This window comes from Diceros bicornis, chromosome 4 (genome assembly GCF_020826845.1).
Source record: "Diceros bicornis minor isolate mBicDic1 chromosome 4, mDicBic1.mat.cur, whole genome shotgun sequence".
Lineage (NCBI taxonomy): Eukaryota > Metazoa > Chordata > Mammalia > Perissodactyla > Rhinocerotidae > Diceros > Diceros bicornis.
This window is the reverse complement of record NC_080743.1, coordinates 33,090,870-33,117,831: the sequence shown is the minus strand read 5'-3', so window position 1 is coordinate 33,117,831 and position 26,962 is coordinate 33,090,870. Positions and strand designations below refer to the sequence as shown.

Sequence of the window (26,962 nt, the reverse complement as noted above, 5' to 3'; positions counted from 1 at the left end):
CTGTAGCAATCATAAAAGGTCAGAGATTCTTGTTCTTTAAAGCCTGCAGCTTTTTAGATATTTACCAGCTGTGTACAATGTAGGCTGTCCCACATTGCTCTGCCAGTGAACCTCAACTCAGGAGGGGGGTTCTTTCCAGGTTGAGAGGGTAATTGAATCGCCAGACTCAATGAGCCTTGCGCCTCTTTGAGAAAAGGATGTCACTTGTGTTGTATTGTGTTAGGTTTCTGTGATTCAGTGGAGTTTAGGCCAATACTTCCATTCTTTATTTTCTTACAAACTGGATTACAGTTCTAGCTTCCAAAGGTACACTCAATTCTATTGTGTCTCCTCAGTCAGTTTTTCTCTGTTTCGTTCGTGCAGGCTGTTGTTTGCAATTGTATCTCTCAATTGGAAGTACACGTTTCAGATTTATCAAACTGTGAATACCAGGTTATATTTCTTGGTAGCTTTCCTTTGAAAAAAACAGTACTTTATATAAGAATGCATGAGGTCAATCTATAAATGTAGTGAAAAAAATGACTTTTTAAAAATGTTACTTCATTTCATGATGCTTTATTTTAAACAACAGAGATATTTTCTCTTTTCAAAATTTTACATTAAATTGTAAAGCACTGATTTTTCCACTAATTTGCATTTTTTATAGAATCTGTGTGCTCAGATTTCTGTGGCTTTTATATCTAGGTAAATAAATTTAATAATACACATTAAAGAAAAGCTGACTAAATGACTCAATGTAAAATAAAAGGCTCTTCTTTATCATAGATCCCTATTGAGAGTAACTAGAAGTCAGAAGAGCAACAAAATTTAACCAGGAGAATTTATTGATAAATGCTATTGACAACAATATTTTTATTTAAAAAAAAGTTGTCTTGATATATGTATATGTTTGTGTGTCCATGTGTGTGCACACACATTATATATATACACGTGCATACAAATGATACAAATGTTACAAAGCAGAAGTGCAATCAATAGATGTAGTCCATTCTCCTTTTGGGTTTGCTTTTCAATTTCAATGGCTAAGTGGTTTATACCTTTAGCAAATGTTGATCATTTCCAGAATAACATTCTAAAAGCATAGCTCTAATTATATTATTCCTTTGTTCAAAAAAATTCAATGGCTCTACAGTGCCTAGAAACTAATGTTTAAATACATAAGCTATTCTGTAAGTCTGTTGGGCTTTCTTCCACTATTATGATAGAGAAGTAAATTGATGAAAAAGATATTAAGAAGTCCACAATTTATTACCCAGTAATTTTTAAAAATGTGAATATTGTAGATATATAAAACAAAAAAGCGATGATAAAATTTCAGGTTTCCTTTGGTACACAAGGCTAGTTCCCTCACTTATATTGCTAGATGATAACTGTGAGCATCTCTATCCATTCCAAGAGGACTGACAGAAACTTACTTATCTGTCATAAGATGGGGCTCAAGAGAACACAGCTTTTGAATCTATCTCTGTTATGCTCCTAGAGAGCAAACAAATCATTATCCTGCGGAGTTGAATATGCCATTTGGTTAAAAAAAAAAAAGTCTGAACTCATGTGTCAATTTCTTTTACAGTTGAGATGGCAATTTTTGAGTAATGTGAAAAAAATATTTTTTCTATGACTGAGTGTATTCACAATTTTACAACTGCTGTATAGTATGGGTCTCTGCCATTTGGGGTGTTAATCTGAGTGGGTTTTGTGGCATAGAGTAAGTACTTCTAATTAGCTCCTTCTTATCTCATAAGATAATATATATTAATTCTATCTTTTTAAAACTTGATGAGATAGTATTGTTAATGCTTTATTAGTCAATGTTGGATTAACTTTATTCACATTTTTGCCAAATTTTTAAATTCTTTTTCTAATCTTTTTTTTTTTTCCACATTGGCATTTCCAAGGGAAAGGAGTTTACTTTTGCTTGGAATAAATACTTTAAATTTTTATTCAGTACAGGTATGTTGTTGGCAGACTCTGTTTTTGTTTCTGAAACTGTTTTTACATTTCTTCACTTTTGAAAACTACTTTTGCTATGTATAGAATTCAGGATTGGCAGTTATTTTTTTTTCACCTCATGGAAGATATCATTTCAGTGTCTTTCGTCATGCATTGATGCTATTGGAAAGTCAACAGAAGCCTAATTATTGCTCATTTGAGGGTAATATGTTTTTGAAGGGGACTATTTTAAATATCTTTTTATCTTTGGTGTTCAATAATTTTACAATGATTTATCTAACTCTGGATTTCTTCTTGTTTATCCTGCTTGGTTGTCATTGAAATTTTTGAATCTGTGGATTGGTGTCTTTCATCATTTGAGGGAATTTCTCATTGTTTCTCTCTCCTCTCTTTATGGAACTCTTATTAGATATATGTTAAACTTTCTTACTTTATTCTCCATGAATCTTAACTTATCTTTCAAACTTTCATCTCTGTTTTTTGGGGGTGACATTCTAGATAATTTCCTTCAATTCTATTTTCAGGTTTACTAATACCTTCCTTACCAGTTTCAAGTATGTTGTTAAAATGGTCCACTGAGTTTTGAGCTACAAGTTTATCTGTCATTTCTAGGAGTTCCTTTTTTTATATATATATATATTTTTTGGTGAGGAAGATTAGCCCTGAGCTAACATCTGTTCCAATCCTCCTCTTTTTGCTGAGGAAGATTGGCCCTAGGCTAACATCGTGCCCATCTTCCTCTACTTTATATGTGGGACACCTGCCGCAGCATGGCTTCATATGCAGTGCGTAGGTCCATGTCTGAGATCTGAACCTGTGAACCCCGGGCCGCTGAAGTGGAGCACGTGAACTTAACCACAAGGCCACTGGGCTGGCCCCTTTTTCTTATATTTTTAAAAACTCTACTAGCTTTTTTTTTCACTTTCCAAGCCTATCTGTCATTTCTTAAAACATATAAAAATACTTATTTCATACTCTGAGCATTCTACTATTTGGAGATTCTGTGTCTTTATACTGTCTGTGATGGCTACTGGCTCCACTCATAGTGCTTTGTTTCCTTGGATGTTTAAAACTCTTTTACTCTGGCTGCTCATTTTCTTTGAAGCTTTGTCTGTGGAAATTCTGTGAGGACTGAATGATTACGTGTTTATTTAGAAGGGATTTGAATTTGCTGTGTTCTTAGAAGACCTGCAAATGGAAGCCTCTGTTCACCTGGTTTGACAAATGCTTTTAAAATGATTCCACTTATTTCTCTGGCTTACTGCTTTTTCATTTTCAGTCTCTGGACATGACAGTTCATGGATGCATTCACACTAAGTTTTTAAAAAATATTTTACCTATAATTTTAACTTTTTAAATTAGAAGAGTCATAACAGATACCTATTTCTCAATACCTGTGGAAAAGTGCAATAAATATTTAAGATCTAATGTTTAGTCTAGATTGATTGAAACCTAGATTTTTATTGGTAAATACAGCACTAGTAATTGGGAAGGCGTGGAAGAAAGAAACTTCTGAAAAATAAGACAAAAATATTTGCCACGTTAGATATTGAGACACACTCTAAAGCTCATATAATCAAAATAATATAGTGTTGGTAAAGGCATACACATTTCTAGAACAGATGAAAGATCTGTTCTAGAACAGATCTTTGTTCTAGAACAAAGTAAATATGAGAACATAATATATAATGAAGAGGACATTTCAATTTAGTGGAAAATGATGCGTTCTTTAAAAAGTGGTTCTAGTATAATTTTGACTTTACTTTTAGAACACTTCACCAGGTCATCTAACGTAAATTTTAGGTGGACTAAACTTTTAAATATAAAAAGAAACATATTTAAGGATAATTTTGAAGCTATAAACTACGTGAGAACAAATTTTACTACACACATTTTAAAATATATTTTAAAATAAAAACTAATCAAACTTGAAACTAAGTGAAAATTTTTTGCCATGCGTGTTTCAGGCCAAGTGGTAACTTCTCTGTTAATCAAAGAGTTCCTGAAAATTTCACTGAGAACGACAACCTAGTATATTATGGGCAGAGGTTGTAAACATTACAGAAGAGGTAGTGCAGATGATTAATAACCATATTCGAGATGTCCTACTTCCATATTAGTCAGAAATGTATAACTCAAAAGAGGAGACACTAGTTTTCTCTTATCAGATTGTTGACGTTAAAACGTATAATAACCTCCTATGCTATTTAGCAAGAAGGAAACGAGAACTCTCATATAGTGGAAATATATTTGAAAATTACAAATATATATACTGTTATGCCAGCAGTGCTTTATTTTGTGTTCTTCCTAGAGAAATAAAAGTAGACCATGTAATGGCATATGTACAATAATATTTATTGTGGCAATTGTAGCCTTGTTTGAGGTAGTAAAAAACTGGAGACAACTTTAGTGCCCATCATTAGGAAAATTGCTAAATCTGTTAGACTGTATTTGTGTTATGGAATGTTATGAAGCTATTGTTAAAAATGCGTTATTATTATATTGATTAATCTAGAAGGATATCCTTGTTAAGTAAAAAAGAGTAAGTTGCATACTAATATGAATAGCATGATATTATCTTTAGAAAAAAAATGTACTCTCTCTATATGCTAAAAATGGCATAGAAGGATGTAACTTAAACTGTAGTTTCCTCAGTTGATTGAGGGAGGAGTGAAGGGAGATTATTAACATTTTCCTTATTTTCCTTATAAATCTCCATATTATTTTACTTCTACAATAAACATATATATTTTTAATAAAAATAATGAATTAAAATCCAATAGTAAAATAAAATAAAGCTGAGAGGTTACAAAGTAACATGCGACAGGCCCTATTCTAAATTTTTATTTTGGTGTACAGAGTGAGAGAAAGATCCAGACCTTTTTTTTCTAAATGACTAACAGTTGCAAATCTGTTTGTTGAATAATATGTTTTCTCACCATTCTAAATGCTACCTTTATCATATGTTTAATTCTATATTTATAAAGGTCTATTTTCAAACCCTCTATTTGTCCTATCGATCTATCTATCCTTGACAGGATCAAGGTGTTTTAATTACTCTACTGTTTCATATATTTATCATTGAGTAAGGCCATTCCTCTGATATTATATTTATTTTCAGAATATCCTAGCGTTTCTCTACATGTAAAACTAGTTTTACGAAATGAAAAAAAATGCTATACAAAATAATTATTGAACACTGTGCTCAGACTGTAATGAAATATTAATTTAAAATTATTAATGCAAATGTATGCCCACCTTGCCTCATTTGTTTATTGGTTGATATAACATTAACTGAATTTTCCAGAATTCGGCCTTTAATTTTAATATATAACTTGCTAGTGTTGCAGGTGGTAGGATACTAAATTTATTAGTGTTAAAGACAAAGAACTGGAATATTATTTTCAAAATGTCACATCTTGTTTAATGTAGTGTGCTGAAAAAGATAGATGGATGTTACATTGTCTGTTGAATCATTAATGCTTATATAAAATCTGTCTTGTTTCTGTTTTGTAATATATGTCTTTGGACCTTTAGAAGGTTACATTTGTACTTTTAATCAGAGCCAATACAATGTGTAATGGTAACTTCTTTTCTTCATATTTGCTTCAAATGATGAACATTTAGTTCTGAAAAACCTTCTATAACTCAAAGCATTGTTAGTCAATCCATTATAAAATGTAAGCAATATAAAATCTAAGAGTAATGTCAGTATAACTAAATGAGAAAAGATTTTCATTGTACATCTCAAGCCAATTTTATATGAGGCAAGTAATACCACGTTGTGGTTGTGTATATGTATGGACACATTTAAACATATACCTATGTAAATATTTTTAAAATTTTAAATTATTTTTAAAACAGAACAATGATATATTGTCTATATATGTATATGTAAATTAAACTGGAATCACAACTTTTTTGTTTAGTATAATCAAGACAAAAATCTGTATAAACACGAGACACTAGTTAGAATATTTTTTTAATTTTAATAAGTAAAATTCAATGTAACAGAATCTAGACCAAATGGAATTTTAATCTAATTAGCCATCTCATTGTATGGAAAAGAAATGTGAAACCCAGCAAGGCTAAGTGATTTATCCCAGATCACACAGCCATTTGATAGTGTAACTGAATTTTCCTGAATTCTTGTCTAGTGATCTTTTGTCTGCATCACACTACTGTCTAAATGAATAAAATATACCTATTATGTCATTATTAAAATATATAAAGTAAAATAAGTAACACATTTGCTTTCATGACAGATTTTTATAAGTACTATTAGCATCTTGAATGACGAGGAAAATAACAGTAAACTTCATCTTAAAGAAATTTGGGGTTAGTTTTTTGAAAACTACTTTGATAAATTGAAGAATTTTAAGTAAATTATTATAATCAAAACTAATTATGTAATGTGTGATGGGTTTAAATTAATGTACTTGGAATGGAGACTTTTCTGATAAATCTGTTTGTACCCACTGTACAAAGAGTGGCTGACAGCTGGTTTTACCAGGCGTAATATAATATCAGACTGTGGTAGACACCACAAGTACCCTGTCAATTAAGAAATCTCTCAAATTCTTGTCACTGAAGAGCAAACTCGCACAAAATAGTCTGACTTTATTTTGTTTGAATAGAAAGTAGGAATGTTAAATTACAGTGTGGCTCTCATGGCATAAATAATGAAATTCTGTCCTTATTAAGTAATTATTTTATGTGTATGATGTTCAACAACAGTCATTGTTGTTGGAGATAAGATTATTTGAGCTGTTTCTCACCTTCATTTTATAATTTTGCTATTACATATATTTGTTATCAAGAATATAAATTTATTTTTAAACCTTGGCTAACAATATGATTGACTTGAATCTTTTTGCATTTTTTAATAAAAAATTCTTTTTTTCTTTTTTTTTTTTTTTTTGGTGAGGAGGATTGGCTTTGAGCTAACATCTGTCGCCAATCTTCCTCTTTTTGCTTGAGGAAGATTGTCCTTAAGCTAACATCTGTGCCAGTCTTCCACCACTTTCTATGTTGGATGCCACCACAGCATGGCTTGATGAGCGGTCTGTAGGTTCGTGCTTGGGATCTGAACCCGCAAACCCTGGTCCACTGAAGCGGAGTGTATAAACTTAAAACTACTGTGCCACCAGAATTTTGATATAGATGAAAATATTATTCCATTTAACTAGAACAATCTAGAGGCAGCACTACTGATTCTTCAGTCATATCTAAAGCTTACCAAAAGGCCACTCACGTAGTAGATGTTCAATAAATACTTGATGATTAATGAATTTAATACACGTAACATATACACTAAGTTATTGTAACTAACTCATAGGGAATATTATAAATTCTCAAGTCAATTAAGTAGAGAAGAGTAGATAGGGTGCCGAAAATAGAAGTAGAAGTGATATTTTTACATTTCTATAAGGTCTATCAGGAATTATTCCCCTATTTACATGTCTCCTTGCCATTTCTTTTTATGGCTTAGTGGATTGATGATAGCTTTTCTTTCTATACTTTTTGCTTCTTTATTTTTTCTTATTCTACCTCCTGAGTTTTCTTTAATAAATGTTAAAATCTTAAACTTTTAGAATTAACATTTTAAGAAAAACTTTTTAGGGAGAAAAAGCCTGGGGGAATGGAGTGGAGACTTAAATTTATTAAATCTATTCTATGCTACATAATGTAGTACGCATCTTACCTGTGTCAGGTTTTTAAAAAATATTTGATGTAAATATGACTAAGAAAAAATTTTGATCTACAGTTCTCAAGTGATGAAATTGAGGCTAAGAGATTTTTTCCCCCAATCATCATTTTTCCCCAATCGTATGGTATAAGCAGGATTCAAATCCAGGAGTGTATGGCTCCAAAGCCCATGCGTGTGTGTGTGTGTGTGGGTGGGTGTGTGTACACGCGCGCACTGTGTACACACATGCATGTGTGTTTTCTAGTTTAGTGTCTCAAAGTCAGATAAAAATTTTATTTTCTACGAGAATGATTATTTATTTCCTTACACATTAACTTTAAGTGAGACTAAAGTAAATTCATAGTTCTAAAAGTCTAATGCTATTACATAAAACTTTTCTAAAATTTAGTTTATCTGAGATAGGAAGCAAGGATTTACTGAATAAAACCAGCCAAACCTATTCTTCTGTCCCTGTAAGAATGTGAATACTGTGAGGGCAGGAATTTTTGTCTCTTCTGTTCAGGATTTATACCCACTCTCTTTCGCCAAATGTGTAAAGATTCACGGGTTGCTTGTTGAGGATAGTGACAGCCTGACAGGGTTCCTTGTGCCTATACTTTCTGTATGTGCTACTAGAGACATTCTCCATTCAATTAACGTACATCAGTACACTCACCATTAGATAGCTCAATCCAGAAATAAAAGTAATGTTAATTCACCCTTCTCACACACGCGAACTTATTGAAGTTCAGCCCAAGTATTTTTTAAATGCAACAGATTGAAGTTTATCTTGGAAGGGTGCTTCCATCTGTGAAAACTGTCATTGGAAGAAGGAAGAACACTTTAAAATAAATACACCAGCTGTATTGATAATGTTGTAGTCATATGAAGGCCTGAATATGATAGGACTATTTGTTAAATTAGTTATACCATATGACAGGATAGCTGGCTTGTGAGTTTTTCATGTGTCTTGATAATGACTTTAAAAATCATTAAATTGTAGAGGGATGACACTAATGCAGTTTCAAGCTATAACTTTAAAATAAAAAGCAAAGAATAAAAGTTAAATTTATCTTAAAATTAACACACACAAATGGCACATGTTGTACCCTAGAACATACTTTAAAAACCCCAATGAGTAGTAGAAAATTCAATATGTGCAAAGTATGGGTAAGTTAATAGGCTAGAAAACATTCAATGCCTATTGTTTTGTGTTGATATGAAAACTACAAACATATCAAACATCATTTTTGTCTTTTAGATTTTTGTTCAAAGAAGGGGTGGAAGTCCTCATGCTTTTTACATAAAATAAGTCTATGCACAAAAGGTCAGGTATTTATTTTTTATCTCTCCTAACACAGCCCTGTACATTTTTCTTCACACAATAGAAGACTAAAATACTTGTGACTGAATAGCATGAAGAAACCAGTTGAAGTGGTTGTGTATTTTCTAGAAGGAGACTGCTGGGGTGTCTTTAAAGTACCCTTCTAAATTTAAATTTTATAGCCTTTACTTTTAGAAGGGTGAAGAGCTCACAGAATAGAAGTCAAACCTCTTGTTTAGAAGGAGGACTCAAGAAGTCTTCCCACTTACTATGAGAGAAAAAAATTGATATTGATCTTGATGTTCTCGATGGGAAGAGTCGAGGAGGTGTTCCCTTTCTAATAGGTTTCTGAATGTCTTTGACTCTGAGTACCCAGATCCCTACACAGTGGAGTTGTCTACCATTTCTTCAAAGTTATTTGTGAGAGGTGGATTGCAAAGGAGACTTCTGAATCATTGTTCAATGTTGGCTCAGCCCGTTTGCAAAACCGTTTTTCTCTATTCTGTGATACATGCCAAGTGCTTTTCCTTTTTAGGTATCATCATGTCTTTTCCTTCACATTCTCTATCTTTCCACTCCCTTTCTGAGAATTTGCACATCATCTATACAATAACCTTCCCAGTTAGTCCCTTAATTCTGGCACTCTTCTATTATATAGCTTCAATTAAATACTAAACCCTTAGGTTGGCAGTCAAGATACTCCATAATTTGGTCCAAGCACATTTTTCAAATATATCTTCTAATTATCATTTCCTAAGTGAGTGAATGAACTCCTCTAACCAAATTGCAAAGTCATTATACCAAGACATATTCTGAACTTTCTTGAATATTTACTCATATCAATCCAGAATGACTCGTATGTCATTCCTTCTCATGTCTTAGGCCTGTCACCTCAGAATCATTTTGATTGCCACCCATTTAGAGCTGATTCTAAACCTCAGCCTGAAATGACTTCATACTCTGCTACCAGAGCGTCTTGATGTCAGGAAGCATATATTTGCTTTTTAAAAAAATCCCCATGGTGCTTTTTATTTAATAAACATTCAGTAATTCTTGTTAATTTTTAAAAATTTTATAGCCTCCTACCATTTTATTTTGGTGTAAGAGTTACACTTGGAGTTGTGAGAGTGCTCAAGAATTGCTAGATGGTTTCATTGTCAGTGACAAGCTATGATAGATCAGGCCCTAGTAGTTTGACAACTATAGCAAATCGTGAGCCGTAAGTATAATTTTAAATGTTTTATTTGTTGCATTTTTTCCAAAAATTTGTCTTTTTCTCTTCTTGTGTCATCATTTTATGTGCAATCTTGAAACTCAGTTTGGGGCTCATAAAACAATCAGTATTCTTATGGAAAGATCCTTAGGTGTTTAATTAGATTATATTCTTTCTGTTCTTTTCTTTTCAAATCTTAGAAGTGATCTGCAATTGACATGTTTTTCCCGTGATCATGTTTTTTATATTACAAGGACACTTCTAATTATGCAATAGGAATTTTTAGTCAGTGAGTCAGTCAATAAATATTTGTTAATTAATCAGGTGAAATGTCCCTGAGATGTCAAGTAAGAGGAGGAAAGAATACTGATAATGACTTTGAGATTTTCTGCAGCAGTGATTAACTGCTTAGTTGCAGGTGCTGAGTGAGAGGATCAATGGGTTTAGACAGGAACTAAGGATATTTGCTTAGAATTAGATTAATTAATTTTAAGTTAGTAATTGTTCATCACTGACTATTATTAAGTAAAATTATCTAAAACCAGAAAATAAGGCCAAGGCAATAAGTCTGTATTTGTTTACTATCATCATACTAAAACATTTTTTAAGTAAATACAAGGTAACACCTAAGTATTATTTAGTTTTCTAGGAGAAGGAACCATTGGTTGGTTGACTCTGCTGTTTAATATTAATTAAAAGTTCAGACTGCTAATTTACATATTGTAGATTTGGGTTCAGTAGAGATGCAAATTATTTCTGTTGAGTAGAAAAGATAATTCCAAGTTATGTTTTATTGTCCTCTAGGACATTGTCCAGTTTTGTATCTAATCTAGCAATCTTATTAAAATATTTTTTATTTAATTGCCTATATGGTTTCTAGTCCCATAAGTGTACTTTAAAAAATATAAAAGCTTTATTGAGATGTAATTCACATTTCATACAATTTGCGAATGTAAAGTGTACAATTCAGTGATGTTGAGTATATTTGCAGAGTTGCAGCCAGTATCACAATGGAATTGAGGATATATTTATCATCCCAAAATGAAACCCTATACCCATTAACAGCCGTTTTCCATTTTTTCTCAGATGCCTAGCTTTGGGCAACCACCAATCTGTTTTCTGTTTCTCTAGTTTTGCCTATTCTGAACATTTTGTATAAATGGAATCATACAATATGTAGTCCTTTGTGAATGGCTTCTTTCACTTAACATAATGTTTCCAAGGTTCACCCATGTTGTTAGCATGTATCTTTACTTCATTCCTTTCTATTGCCAAATAACATCTGACTATATGGATATACCATATTTTTTTTAGCTTTTAATCAGTTGATGGGCAGTTGGGTTGTTTCTGCATTTTAGCTGTTAGGAATAATACTGCTATGAACATTAGTGTACAAAGTTCTGTATGAACATATGTTGTAAATTTTCTTGGGTGTACACCAAAGAGTGAAATTGCTGAATCATATGGTAACTCTATTTTTAACCTTATAAGGAACTGCCAAACTATTTTTCAAAGCAGCTACATGATTTTTCAATCCCATCAGCAATGTATGAGTGTTCCAATTTCTCCACATCCTTGCCAACACTTTTTATTGTATATCTTTTTGACTGTAGCCATCCAATTAAGTGAGAAGTGATATCTTATTGTCATTTTGGCTTGCATTTCTCTGATGGCTAATGACATTGAGCATCATTTGTTGTGATTATTGGCCATTTGTATATTTTTGGAGAAATGTTTATACTAATCCTTTGCCCATTTTTTAATTGGTTATTTATATTTTTGTTAGTGAATTGTAAGTGTTCTTTATATATTCTAGATGCAAATTTCATGTCATATATGATTTTCTCCTGTTCTGTTGGTTGTCTTTTAATTTTCTTGGTGTTGTCCTTTGTAGCACAAAAGATTTCAATTTTGATGAAATCAATTTATGTATTTTTCTTTTGTTGCTTGTGCTTTTGTTGTCATATCTAAAAACCACTGCCTAATCCAAGGTCATGAAGGTTTACTCCTATGTTGTCTTCTAAGAGTTTTATAGATTTATCTCTAACATTTATATCTGTGATTTATTTTTAGTTAATTTTTATGTATGATGTGAAGTAGAGATCCACCTTCATTTTTTTGCACATAGATAGTCAGTTATCACAGCATCATTTGTTGAAGAGAATATTCTTTTCCTATTGAATTGTCTTGGAACCCTTGTCAAAAATCGTTTGAACATAAATATGAAGGTTCCATCTGGACTCTCAATTCTATTCCATTGATCTCTATGTTTATCATCATGCCAGTGCCACGCTATCTTGAATACCATAGCTTTATAGTAAGTTTTGAAATCAGGAAATTTGATTCCTCCAACTTTGTTTTTATTTTTCAAGATTGTTTTGGCTCTTCTAGGTCCCTTGGATTTTCATATGAATTTTAGGGTCAGTATACCAATTTTTGCAAAGAAATCAGCTAGGATTTTGATAGGGATTGCTTTGAAGCTGTAGATCAATTTAGGGAGTATTGCTATCCTAATAATAAATCTTCCAATTCGTGATCATGGGATGTCTTTCCATTTCTTTAGGTCTTCTTTAGTTTCTTTCAATTATGTTTTGTTGTTTTCAAAATATATGTTTTATAATTTTTTGGTAAGTATAGTTCTTAGTAATTTAGTTTTTTGATGCTCTTCTAAATAGAATTATTTTCTTGATTTCATTTTTTGCTTTGTTCATTGCTCGTGTATGGAAATACGGTTGATTTTTGTGTATTGATCTTATATCCTGCAAGCTTGCTATTCTCATTATTGGTGCTGTATTAGTCAGAGTTCTCCAGAGAAACACACACACACACACATACATATATATACATATATATATATATTTACACACACATATCATGACATATATATATATACTGATGTCCCAGCCCAGCCAGGCAGACAGGAACAAAAAGGGACAAGTTTCTGCTTACTCCACTTTTTCGTGCTATTCAGGTCCTCGATGGATTGGATGATGCCCACCCACAATGGGGAGGGCAGTCTACTTTACTGAGTCTACCAGTTCAAATACTAATCTCATCTGGAAACACCTTCACATACACACCAAAAAATAATGTTTAGTCTAGGCACCCCATGGCATAGTCAAGTTGACATATAAAGTTAAGCATCACAGTGCTAATTGTTTTTTAGTGGATTTCTTAGGATTTTGTATATACAAGATCATTTTATCTACAAGTAGAAATAATTTTATTCTTCCTTTCCAATCTGGATAGCTTTTACTTCTGTTGCTTGCCAAATTATCTGGCTTGAGCCTCGAGTACTGTGCTGAATAGAAGTGCATCCTTGTGTTGTTCCTGATCTTAGAGAGAAAGCATTCAGTTTTCAGCATGAAGTAAGATGTTAGCTGTGAGGTTTTCATAGAGGCCCTTTATCAAGGTGAATAAGTTGCCTTCTCTGTGTGGTTTGTTATGTGTTTTCTTCATGAGAGGTGTTGGATTTTGTCAAATGCTTTTTCTGCATCTTTTGAGATGATTGTGTGATTTTTGTCCTTTATTCTATTGATACAGTGTATTACACTAATTGATTTTAGGGATGATAAAGCAACACTATATTCCTGGGATAAATTCCATATGTATATTTTGGAAGTATTTGTGAAAAATTAGTATAAATTGTTATTTAAATATTTTGTAGAATTCACCATTTAAGCCATGTCAGACTCAAATGCTCTTTGAATCAGCTTTACTATCTGAATGATTCCTTATTTATTAATGATTCAAATAAAATTTTTGACACATGCTCTATCTGTATGTGTAAGGTGTCCTATGTTATCTTTTGAAGATTACACTTTGACAATTTAGTGCTTTATTATTGGCTCCTATTAGTGACACTAACAAAGACTGTCACAAAAACAGTGGTAAATATGACCAAATTTGGAGGAAGAAGCAGATCTTAATCTCTTGAATTAAGAGGAAAAGACTTACTTTAATATAACTTTTCATTGGACTGATGGCAAGATCAAAACTAAAGGAACTATGCAAACAAAAATCATCTAATGAAGTATAAAGCATAATTTAATGGACTAGCTACATGCCTTCCTACTTATATTGAAAAGAGCTGTGTGTGTGTTTTACATTGAGATATGTACTGTAGCTGAATAACAATTCTGAAACTATATTTTATAATCTATTGAATGGTGAACAGTATACTTTAGTATTAGACAGAATATACCTTGGTCCTTAAGAGTATGTAGTCAGACATATGACTTTGAATGCTGGCTCTGCAACTTATATGCAAATTGTTTACCCTTTCTACCTCAATTTCCTTATTTATAAATTGAATTTAATAACACATTCCTACTATGTATTCAGAGAATATGTATTGAAATACCATTTTTGTGTGTCAGATATGACTGTTGATTGCTAAGGAGACACATTGAATAAGACAAATACTGTTAAATTACCATGAGTGTTGTTAAAACCAGGCATTAAGATTAATTTTTAAATGTTTTATTCAGTTGTGGATTATCAGTTTGATTTTTTTAAATTAGATTACAGTATTCTCATTAAATTTTTAATTGTTCATCTATTTTGTTTGTCTTTTCTTTGCCTGAATTTTCATCAAGATTATTTTAGTCTTTTTCTGCTAACTCCAATTGCTGAATCACCTGTGGAGCTGCTTCACTTAATTATTTTTTTTCTCATTTTCAGGCATTAAATTCTGTCTCTTCTTATGCCTAGAAATTTTTGATTGAGTGCTGGACATCTTATATAAGATGATGGGTGATAAAGATTTAATAGAGGCCTGGCAGAGTGCCAGGAATGTACTAAAGAGTCAATAAGTAGTAAAGGTTATTGCTATTGTTTATTACCATCAGTATTCTGTCATCTCTACAAATTTATATTTGTAATTGAAGGTAGTCGTGGAAGCAATTCGTATGTTTTCAAAGACCTTTAAAAGTATCTTAAACAAAAACCAAAGGAAAAATAAATGCATTAGTTTCCAATTGTTAAGTATATTCTACCATCTCTTTTTTTAAATGTTTTTAGAGCAGTTTTATATTTACAGAAAAATTGTGAAGATAGTACAGTGAATTCACATATATACCTGCACATAGTTTCCCCTATTAACATTTGACATTAGTATAGCACATTCATTACTATTAATGAAACATTATTTGTATATTATTATTAGCTAAAGTCTATTGTTTCTTCAGATTTCTTTAGATTTTATCTAATGTCCTTTTTCTGATCCAAGACCCCGTCCAGAATAACATATTACATTTAGTTGTCATGTCTCTTTAGAGTCCTGTTGACTGTTATAGTTTCTCAAAATTGTTCTTATTTTTGATGTACTTGACAATTTTGAGGATTACTGGTCAGGTCTAATTCTTACTTTTGATTAGAGAAAAAAAATGCCCCTGAGATATTCAACTTACTATTCTTTCTTTATTTAATAAATAATGATATAGTTGTAAAATTTATGGACAAGTTGGATTCCAAAAACTCTTGATAAAATGAGTAGGATCTGAGCTATTCTATAATAATCAAATGTGTGGAAGGGAGTGATAAGAGATGAACTTGTCAAGGTCTAGTCCGGGGTGCCTATCTAATGAGTTTCGTCTGCAAATTTGGTTAATAGGATGTTATTGAAGGATAATAATCAACACAAAGTGTCATAATACATAGTATCCCTGGACAAGCTAGATGAAATGAAGGGAAAGAGAGCCATGGATGCTTTTAATTTAGTAAAATGGAGGATAACGTTTTTTTTTTTTTTCAAGTTTTAAGATTTAGGTTTTAAGTTTGTTTGAGCAATCTACCTAACTTACCTTTGTTAAAAAATGAAGAGAAGAATTTATGGCACGATATAGTTAGATGCATGTGAAAGAAAACTACTTACAGAACATTTTTATATATATATATGTATATATATATTTTGTGAGGAAGATTAGCCCTGAGCTAACATCTGATGCCAATCCTCCTCTTTTTGCTGAGGAAGATTGCCCCTGGGCTAACATCCTTGCCCATCTTCCTCTACTTTATATAGGACATCGCCACAGCATGGCTTGACAAGCGGTACATCGGTCCGCGCCCCGGATCCGAACCTGTGAACCCCAGGCTGCTGAAGCAGAGCACGCAAACAACCACTATGCCACTGGGCCGGCCCCAGAACATTTATATTTTGAATTTCAATTTTCCAAAGTTGATTAATTGTTCATTTATGAATACCTCATATATTGAATACTCCTGTATGTTAGTACTCTGCTAGTTATTACTCGATGGTTCCTGATGATGAAAATAATTGTAACCTCCGCATCTTGATCTTCAATCCAATTATCTAATAGAAAATATTCGGTAATCAAATGTTTGAGGTATATTGTTACATAATAAAATTTTATTTTATTTCATTTCTGCAGAACTATTATGGATCTGCTAAGATGATTTTTTCTGACAACCCACTTGGTCTGACCTGTGGAATGGTATGTCCCACCTCTGATCTTTGTGTCGGCGGATGCAATTTATATGCCACTGAGGAGGGACCAATTAATATTGGTGGATTGCAGCAGTTTGCCACTGAGGTATGTAAGATGTATACATTGTTTTATTCCCCCGTAATTCACAAAAATCTTAAAATAACTTTAATTCTTGCTACTTTGTTGATATCCAGCATTTTTAGTGTGTTACATGGCTCAAGTATAAATGTGTTGTGCCATAAACAGTATTTTTATTCAAGAATTTGGCAAGAAAAATGAAATTTTGTAAAACCATATGTCAAATTCATTGCAATCCCAGAAGGTTATTAAAGTACTTTGACTGAAAGTTATATATATTAGAGGATCTGGAAATAGAATTTATTTATTAACTTTACATTGGAGTATGGTAAGGGAACCCCATTATGAAAAGGCTATCTCACTTAACATTCTTTTCCCTGAAACTCTCCTTAAGCTTTACAGCTTGAAATAATACATCAGCATTATTTTATAATATTTTTTTGAGTAATCGTGGTTACAGAATTTTCAAAACCCCTGAAACTCAATATTCTTTAACATTAGATTTATAAACTTATAGATTAGAATCAGATGTGTTATTTGGCTACAAATTTATAATGAAATAAAATGAAAGCATTTGTCACTATTTATCCCATACATTTGGATGATGGCCTTCTCTTTTATGAATCCTTTGTAAATGACTTTGATTCTCTGGGACATCTTATGCTCTCTGGGGTCTCCTGTTTGGAGTCAACTACCAGGTCAATTCCCATGTATCATTTAAATGATCAGCTTATATGGAGGTTACAGTAAGATTTTGTAATCCTTGGGGTCCAGTTGGCTAGAAGGCCAAATTAAATGCCTGTCAACATTAAATTTTTAGTTAATGACTTCCCTATCTGGTTTTGTCAACTTAAACACAATGTATTCTTTCCTTTTAGGACCCCTCCCGTAATATCCCTCAAGCTTAAGTTTCACTTTGCTTTTAGTAATAAATCAAGGTTATTCCCTTCCTGCTTTCTGACAGGTTAATTCTAAGGAAGGGCTCGTGGGAATGAGAAAATAGAAACAATTTGAGGTTGTGAGTTGTTGCAATAAATTCTTGGATTTAATTTCTTTTCTTACCAAATTCAAAATTACATTAGGCTTACCTGACCAGTGCAAGGTATGAGCTTTACAACCTGAGAAAATCCTTAGTTGATGGAGAAGATTCACTTGAATTCTTCCACATCTTTCTTTGGGGACCCATCACCTCTTCATTAAACCAGGGCAAGGTTTCAAGGATGTAGTAAGTGAAAGGCCACACAATATGTATATGAATTAATGCTGCATTTCGAAACAAAATGAGTTAAAATAATATTGTTAGTTTGTCAGTGACCTGGACGGGAGAAAGAGAGAGAAACACCATTCTTTTGAGAACTCTCGCTTGATTTTAATGAGGTTCATAACACCCCTTCCCAAAGCAAAGTCTATTTATTTAAGGCATAGCATAAATTAAGATGGCATTAAGTGCATTTTAAGTGAATCATGGAATTAGGAATAGGAATGTATCTTCTTATTCCGTTCCAATTATGCTTTGTATAACTGTAACTTCAGCTATATCTATCAAATCATAAATAAAAATCTCCCAGTGCAACTATGTAGAAAAGCTTTCATTCATTTTCTTTAAGTTGGCCACTTATGGCAAGTTATTTTAGAAAGTTCTGTATTCCCTAAGTCAAAAGGCAGTTTACTTAAATTTACTCAGCTGTCAAAGTTGTTATGAAGATAAGTGAAATGCAAATAGCATATTAATTGACTGCCAGTGGGAAGAAAAAGTATAAAGTGCAAAATACTATAATTCTTTCAAACCACTAAACTATTGATGCGAGTACTTAAGTCAAAGCAGGACATGATGCAAATAATTTTGTGTTTTGGTTGTTTGATAAAACAATGATTGATTTTTGACCTTTAAAGGAATACAAATCTATTTTTCAACCAAATTAAGCAAAGGTTAAGAAAGCAGACTAAAATAGTATGATGTTTTTCAAAATTGTTTTTCCTATAACGTATAAGTGATTTTTAAAATATCAACTCTGTAGTCTCCCATTATTGGTTAAATCCATGCCCTATACTTTCCATTTGAACATGGGCTTATGATTTGGAGGGACTGTAGTAAAAAGGAATAAATCACACAAAGGACAGCCTGCAGTAGAATCAGGAGACCAGCTGCTTTTTTTTTTGTCCTGTGTTGTCATTATTATTCAATCCTTTGCTATCCCCACATCTGCAGTGACCTTGCTTCAGACACTTTTGTGTGCCCGTGGGACAAACAAGCTACGAGGTGATTCCGACTCTATGAGGCAGTTTTTCCTAGTTCAGTTAGGTATAACAATATTGCTTCAGTAAAATAACTTGGAAATAATAGTTTGATGTGGATTTTCTTATCAATCTCATGAGGGTTTTAAAATTTCTCTACACAAAGGTAACCCTTGAAAATTTTATTTTGAAATGTTTGAGTATTTAATTGAATTTTTAAGAAATCGTATATTTTTCACATTTAATAGACCAACTGCACTCTCATTGCCTCTCAAATTTAATGAATTGTTGCAAAAGGAGAATGAAATGAGAATGTAGCTTTCTTTTTTTTTAAATTATTTTATTCAAATCGTAAAGGTTTATAACATTGTATAATTTCAGCTGTACATTATTATGTATCAATTTCTGTATAGACTGCATCGTGCTCACCACCAATAGTCTAATTTTTATCCCTCACCATACATATTTGTCCCTTTACCCCTTTCGCCCACCCCCCCAGCCTCTTTCTTCTCTGGTAGTCACTAATCTGTGGTCTTTATCCATGTGTTTGTTGATTTTCCACATATGAGTAAAATAAACCAGTATTTGTCTTTGTCTATCTGGCTTATTTCACTTAACATCATACCCTCAAGGTCATCCATGTTGTTGCAAATGGGAAGATGTTGTCTTTTTTATGGCTGAGTAGTATTCCCTTGCATATATATACTCCATCTTATTTATCCGTTTATCCGTTGATGGGCACTTGGGTTGCTTCTACATCTTGGCTATTGTGGATAATGCTGCAATGAAGAGAATGCAGCTTTCTACTCATTTCCTAAAGTTTGAAAAATAACTATGAGTACATAATTAGCTGCATGTCAAATCATTTTCCTTCTACTGATGTTAAAGAGTTATTGGGGAAATTTAGAAAAATTAAAATTAATTCCAGGGTTCTAAAGTTTGACTTTAAATGTTAAAATCAATGAAGACCAGAGGATGAGAACTGAAAATTGCTGCCTCAATTATGAATTTTTAGGAATACATTAAATTATGAAATTGGTATCCAAAAACAGTGTTTGTTTTCCACAATAAATATTCTGTGGGATTATTTATTTTAATACTTATTAAATATATTGTTTTGTGTGGCATATACTTCTTGACACTGTACTTTTAGTTTAGTTTTTATACTTTTAGTTAAGAGTGGAACTAACAAATGGAATTCCATACTAAATCAGATGACTGAGAACAGAATCTCTTTAGATTTTTGTTTAATTGTATCTCTCAGCAGGTTTTTTATATCACCTCTCATTTGACATTACCCAGTTCTTGTCCTACCATCATGTACTATTTATACATCATCTTATACTATTTCTATTTATTTCTATGTTTTGTTGAGTAGACACAGTTCAAATCAAATTGATCAGTACTTAAAATGCAATAAAGAATACACTTATACAATTCAAACAGCCAGGTATTATGAGACTACATTAAAGAACATTTTACAATTACTTAAATTACATCAACATTTATATTTTGCCTTAAATCACAATAAATAGTTTGAAGAATTGTGAATGAGGAAGGAACATGCTTACTTGAGTTACTTTGTGATTATTTTACTAGGACAAATATTATTTCTACCATATCTTCATGTTGAACATGAAAGTCCCTAAAAGACTTCAACTTTTGCCTTCTAAGCATATTTGAGGGGAGTATAAAAATACGTGTACTAATAAATAAGAGTATTCCGTGTCCTTTCTCAAATAATGTATTTATGTGATATATCCCATCTATCAAAAAAAGTGAAAAAAAAAGTGGAAAAGTAGAGACAAAGAAAAAAAATAAATGCAGTCCTCAAATTAAAACAAATTACCAAAAAAAATATATATATATACATAAACTGAAATATGAGATTGGGTATACTCTAACTGTGTGTTATGTTGATTGCTTTATAAGTAAGATCATCAAATGACAGAGATACTTTGGAGAGTGAATGAAGATGTTATTAATAATTAATCCAGTGCAGCAGGCACAAACCAGGACTCTCCCAGGCGAACTGGCTTGTATAAACACCCAGTGTAATAAGCTCCCACTAGGTAAGGATTCAATTAATCAAACAAACATTGATTAAGCATCGATTAGAGCTAAGTGCTGTTGTAGTCTGCTTCCAAACTACAGGTCCTGGGAAACATTGTAGTTACTTAGGAAATAATAAAAGCCAAATTTAATTTCAGTTAAATTTTGTAGCAAACTTAATAAGACATATGCATTTACATTAGCATCCTTGGACTGATAATCCAATCTTCATTAATTTTTGTCACTTGGTTTTGGAGGTGATTAGACCTTAGCACAAAGGGAAGGATCTGGCAGGGAGAAAATGTAGAGTTATAAATACACTATACTTGCATAGCACTTGAATGCATTTTTGTAATATCTCACTTTACAATGTTGAGAAACACCCTTGAGACATGAAAGCTAGGTAATGTTTTTCCCATTTGGACATGAGAAAACTAAGGATCAAAGTGATTAAAAAATCATAGTTAACGTTAAACAAACTCCTCTTGCCCTGGACAATGTTAGGTACATTACTCAGAACTTGGCTAATCCTCAGAATAACCCTTTAGGTAAATGTTATCATCTCCATTTTATGTATGAGTAGCAAGAGGCTCCGTGAAATTAACTTCCACAAGCTCACATCTAATGAGGCAGATCTAGAAAACAAACATATTGCTCTAATTTCCATTGTTTCACAAACTCTAAATTGCCCCAGATAATGTTACAAGTCATCGATCCAAACTCAGTGTAAACCCAGAGTTTCTGGCTGCAAGTTTACAATACTGCACCTTGTTGGCTCAGCAACGTATACCTCAGTCACTGTACCTCACAGCTCACAAAATGAAGTCACTGTACCTCATTTGCTGTGAAATATGAAACAACTATATTAAAATAAAGTGTGTAAGATGAACACATATGTCTCAGTCATTTTCTTTATACATTTACCAAGAGCTTTTCTTTTTTCTTTTTTTGTTCTTCTGGCCATCGAAGGATTATTGTATAACTAGGATCCAGGTTTTGTGGGGCCAGAGATGGTAAACTTTGGGTTCCTTCTATGAAAAATTACACAAAAGCACTACTACAAAATTCAAATACAGAGCCTCGGAAGGGGCCCATCCAATGAGGGGCCCTGAAGCGTAAGTTTATATTTAAAGTTTTATTTTAGTTTGGTAAGCCTAAGCCTGATTTTGTGATAGCTGGGCTAAAAGTAAATTTAGGAATGAGTCTAGCACAGTTACGATACAGTTTGGCAAACTGGTCAATAAGTTCTTTCAGTTCATGTAGCTGATCTAAAACTAAGATAAATTACCATGATAATGAATAACAACCAATATTTATGTCTAATACCTTTTATAGTTCATTTATAAATAGAATATGGATTAGAGAATAGTTTTTAGATTAATTATATCTCACACTTGCCTTATTGTCCCAAACTTGTATCATCTTTGAATAAAATTTCTCTATGCTATTTCTATTTAAAGCAATATTATTAATAGTTCGTGAATACTGTTCATACGAAAAAAAGGCAACTATTGCTGGAAGAAATAAGATATACATGAAAAATATACATTAAACAGTAATAAAATCAATAGTTTATACCCTGATGAAATATTACTCGGGGATGCAAATGCAAGTAATATCGGTTAAGGCTTCATTTGTGTCTCTCCTTTTGGTCTTAATGCAATGATTAATAGAAAGGAATAATGTCTTGATAGATTTCACTAAATATTTGACATTATTCTCCAAAAACCTGTAGAAATCCATTAAAAATACTCAATGCTGGCACAATGATTGATAATAAAACTCTAGGACTGAATGAATTACTAGATGATTTTTAGCACAATATTTTAGTTTGTTTTAAAACTATATATTAGTATCTAGAACTTCAAAACATAAAAATAAGTTTCAGAGATTTGGGGCATTAGCTTTGAAATTTACCAAAATTGCATGGTTGTTAAGATCATTTTCTATTAGTTTGTTTTTGTTTTTTTTCTTCTGAAATTTTTTTTTTTTAAGTCCAAATATATATACTCTTGTGGGCACCTTACAGTTTAGAATGATGGATTTTCATTGGCTTGAGTGTTAACAACTTAAACATACGCATATTTTCATGAATATATTTGAGGAATAGTAGCATAAAGTAGCATAAAGCAATAATATTGTGTCAGCACGAATCACTTATAAGAGGCGTGATGCTGCGAGTTAAACCACCCATTTTGCTCTAAGTATAACAATAAATGAAATATAATAAGCAGATAATAAAAATTAATAGTTGAAGTAAAAAGGAAGATAAATACCTTTGGGGACCAGAAATGGTATAGAAATGTTCCACAGTAAACAGAAGACTTGGCACAGTTTGCTAGACTCTGCATAAGCCATCAGGGGCTACTGGAGAGTGTGACTTGTATGGGATAATAAGTACCCAAAACATTATGCATGGTGGAGGACTGGACTCACCCACTTCTGGTAGAAAGTTAAAAAAGTAGATGCAACTACTGCACAGGGCTGGGGTTATATAAAGCTGCAGAGAGAGCTATGCCCCAGTGTTTCGGACACGTGACTAGGGGCACAATAACTTGCTTCTGTGATGGCTCTAAATATCACCTGGGGACTGGAGCCCTGGCCTTTTACTAGGAGACCTGGTTCTGCAGTGGGAGAGAGGGAGAGGAATGACGGTGGGTGCAGGTCACCACAGACTTCATATAGGAAGCAAGAGGGTAAGTGCAATGCAGAAAAATTTCACTCAAAATAAGTCTGTAACAAAAAGTTCAAAACTTCGTTAAAAAAGCTAATGCTACCGGTGATAATCAAAAGCCTCGACCCATAGATGACTTTATCCTAATGAAACACAAATAATACCATAATCAGGCCTTTAAAATAAATAGGCATAAAATAATAGCCATGAAAATAAGATAAAATTATGAAAAACAGCGATGAGTCTGATATGAAAAGTAGTTGATTGAAAATATTGACTGAAATAAAAATACCAAAAAATGAGTTAAATTTTGAGCTGGCTGTAGACACACATATAATTGGTGAACTAAAAAAGAAATCTGAGAAATTCAACCAGAGTACAGTAAAGAGATATAAAGAAATGAAAAGTATAATAGAGAAGTTAAGAAGCTTAGAAGACTCCAATGTACATATGAAAGGAGTTCCTGAGGTAGAGAAAGAGAGATTGGCAAAGAGCAGCCTTAATGCAGTTATGGTAGAGAATTTTCCAAAAGGAAGGAAAGAAGTGATGTCTTCACCTGGACCCATGGTTGTCAAGGGGTTCAGAATAGGTCTCCTCAAGATCTGCCACTTTGGCATGTGGAATATTTTGAGCTAAAGGCAATTGAGACCCTGCAGGCTTAAGAGAAACTTTTACTCTCATTAAATTTAAATTGGAGGCCTTGTCCGTAATAAGATTTATTACCAGAAATAAGTTCTTATGACCTATCTGTACGGCAGGGCAAACCTCTAATTACTGAACATCTGCTCTTCTTATCATCCTGTGAACTACCCTCCTCCCCTCTGGAGCCCCAGGCCCCTATCCCATTCCTTAGCTCATGATGGCAAAATACCTCATTTTACCCTTCTGGCTCTGACCCTCTCATGTATGTGGGGTTCCCATATGTACAAAATTAAATTTGACTTTCTTCTGTTAATCTGTCTCATGTCCATTTGATTATTAGATCGGCAAAAAGAACCTTTGAAGGGTAGAGGAAAATTTTTTCTCTCGAACAGTTGTCATACTGTGAAATACTGGGGAATCACAAAAGAATCAGCCCTTCTGGAAAAAGGTAAAAGAGATTACTTTAAAACGAAATGACAGTTAGGCTAACCCCAGACTTTTCATCAGCATCGATAGATGTCAGAAGCCAAGAGAACAGTCTTTTTAAAGGACTAAGATAAAGAACTTTATTTCTTATTTAACAATAAGAACATTAATAAAGATGTTTTTCAGGCATTTTAAATCTAAGGTGGCTTATCACTCACCTTGTCATAAGAACTGTTAAAAGTTAGTTATTCTTGGGCTGGCCCCGTGGCTTAGCGGTTAAGTGCGCGCGCTCCGCTACTGGCAGCCCGGGTTCGGATCCTGGGTGCACACCAACGCACCGCTTCTCTGGCCATGCTGAGGCCGCGTCCCACATACAGCAACTAGAAGGATGTGCAACTATGACGTACAACTATCTACTGGGGCTTTGGGGGGAAAAAAAAAGGAGGAGGATTGGCAATAGATGTCAGCTCAGAGCCGGTCTTCCTCAGCAAAAAGAGGAGGATTAGCATGGATGTTAGCTCAAGGCTGATCTTCCTCACACACACACACAAAAAAGTTAGTTATTCTTCAGTGTGAATGCAACGAACCTGGAATGAAAGAGAAAGAAATGCAAGATACAATGATGAGCAAAGAAACCAGCAAAATATGGTGGTAAATATAATTAAATATTGACTGTAAAGTAATAATAACAATTCATTTTGAGTTGTCAAACATAAAAATTTAATTAAAATTTTATGTAATTTGACAAAGAAGGTGTTTGAGGTAGGGTGGGTAGTGCAGTGGGTAGTTAAGTGTGCTAAGGGCCTGTCATGTCTGGAGAAGAAGAGAGAACTGAATAACTTGAGAATGTGTTTTTATAAACATTGATATACCTATGTTAAAAATTAAAAGATAATCACAAAAAATAAGGAAATACAATCTGTAACTTCCAAGCCATCATTGAAACAAAGAGGAGTGGGCGAGGAGAAAACTTAATCCAGTGAGAGATAGGAAACAAAAAATATGGAAATACAAACTGTAACTTCCAAGCCATCATAGAAACAAAGAGGAGTGGGCAAGGAGAAAACTTAATCCAGTGAGAGATAGGAAAGGAGAAATAAAACACAGAAGAGAGAGAGAAGCAAAGAAAAAGCATGGTAAACAAGAAACACAAAATGAATAGTAGAAGTAATTCCAAACATATAATTAATCACAATAATTTATATTTATTAAATTTGCCTATTAAAACATAAGTGAGTCTAGTATGGATTAAAAATAAATACTCCAAACTGCTATATGATGTCTAGAAGGGAAAGACCTTAACAGAAAACTTGAAAATAAGGTGGTTGAAAAAAGATATACTATGCAAACATTAACCGTATGAAAAGTAGCGTAGTGATATTAATATGTAGCAAAGTAGAATTTTAGGGAAAAAGTATTAATAAAAATAAAGAGAAAAATAAGTAATGAAAAAAGAATAAATGTCTTAAAAGATGTAATATTCATAAACCTGTGTATACATTATATCATAGCCTTACTCAAAATTAGTAAGGTTTATTTGAATAAAGCTTATTGATTGATTTAATAAATCTATGAAGATTCCTGCACTGAACTAATACAGAGTGAACACAACCTTTCATGCACTTGTGTAACATTTATCAAAATTGACCATGTACTAGGTCAGAGACGGTTATATATATTTCCAAATAAGTACAAAAGACTTTTTTTTCTACAACATAACTAAATTAGAAATAAAAAATAAAAATATTACAAAAATGAAGACAATAACAATAACAAATTTATGTTTGGAAATTTAAAAAACATGTTTGTAAATAATTTATGGGTTAAAAAGATCATCACAATAGAAATTACAAAATATTTAGACCTGAATGACAGCTTCCATTGACAACCTATGAAATGTGGCTGAAGTCATTTTTACATGAAAATTTATTGTTAAGTGTGTATAACAGAAAAGATAATGTATAAATTAGTAGTGTTCATCTCAAGGAGTTCGAAAGAGAACAAATGGGTAGGAGGGGTATGGTGGTGACAGTGGTAAATTCTAAAAAAGTAGAAGAAAAGAAATGAAAATAATAGAAAAATAATGATCATAAAAGCAAAAATAATGATCTTCAAAACAAAAATCTGGCTCTTTGAAAATGGTTTAGTAAATGATTGTCTAGAATATCAAGTAATAACCAGTACATTTCAGTTGTGACTGCCTTCTAATTACTGTCCTTTTATTATTTTA

General features: G+C 32.5%; 1 protein-coding gene across 2 annotated transcripts in view; it reads left to right on the top strand.

Annotated features, from left to right (window-relative positions):
- Positions 1 to 26,962, top strand: part of DPYD (dihydropyrimidine dehydrogenase) — a 776,746-nt gene that overhangs the window by 189,575 nt on the left and 560,209 nt on the right. For both annotated transcript variants that reach the window (XM_058538603.1, XM_058538604.1), the window contains exon 5: positions 16,569 to 16,730. In XM_058538603.1, the coding sequence (XP_058394586.1) occupies positions 16,569 to 16,730 (162 nt within the window). The remainder of the gene's footprint in view (positions 1 to 16,568; positions 16,731 to 26,962) is intronic.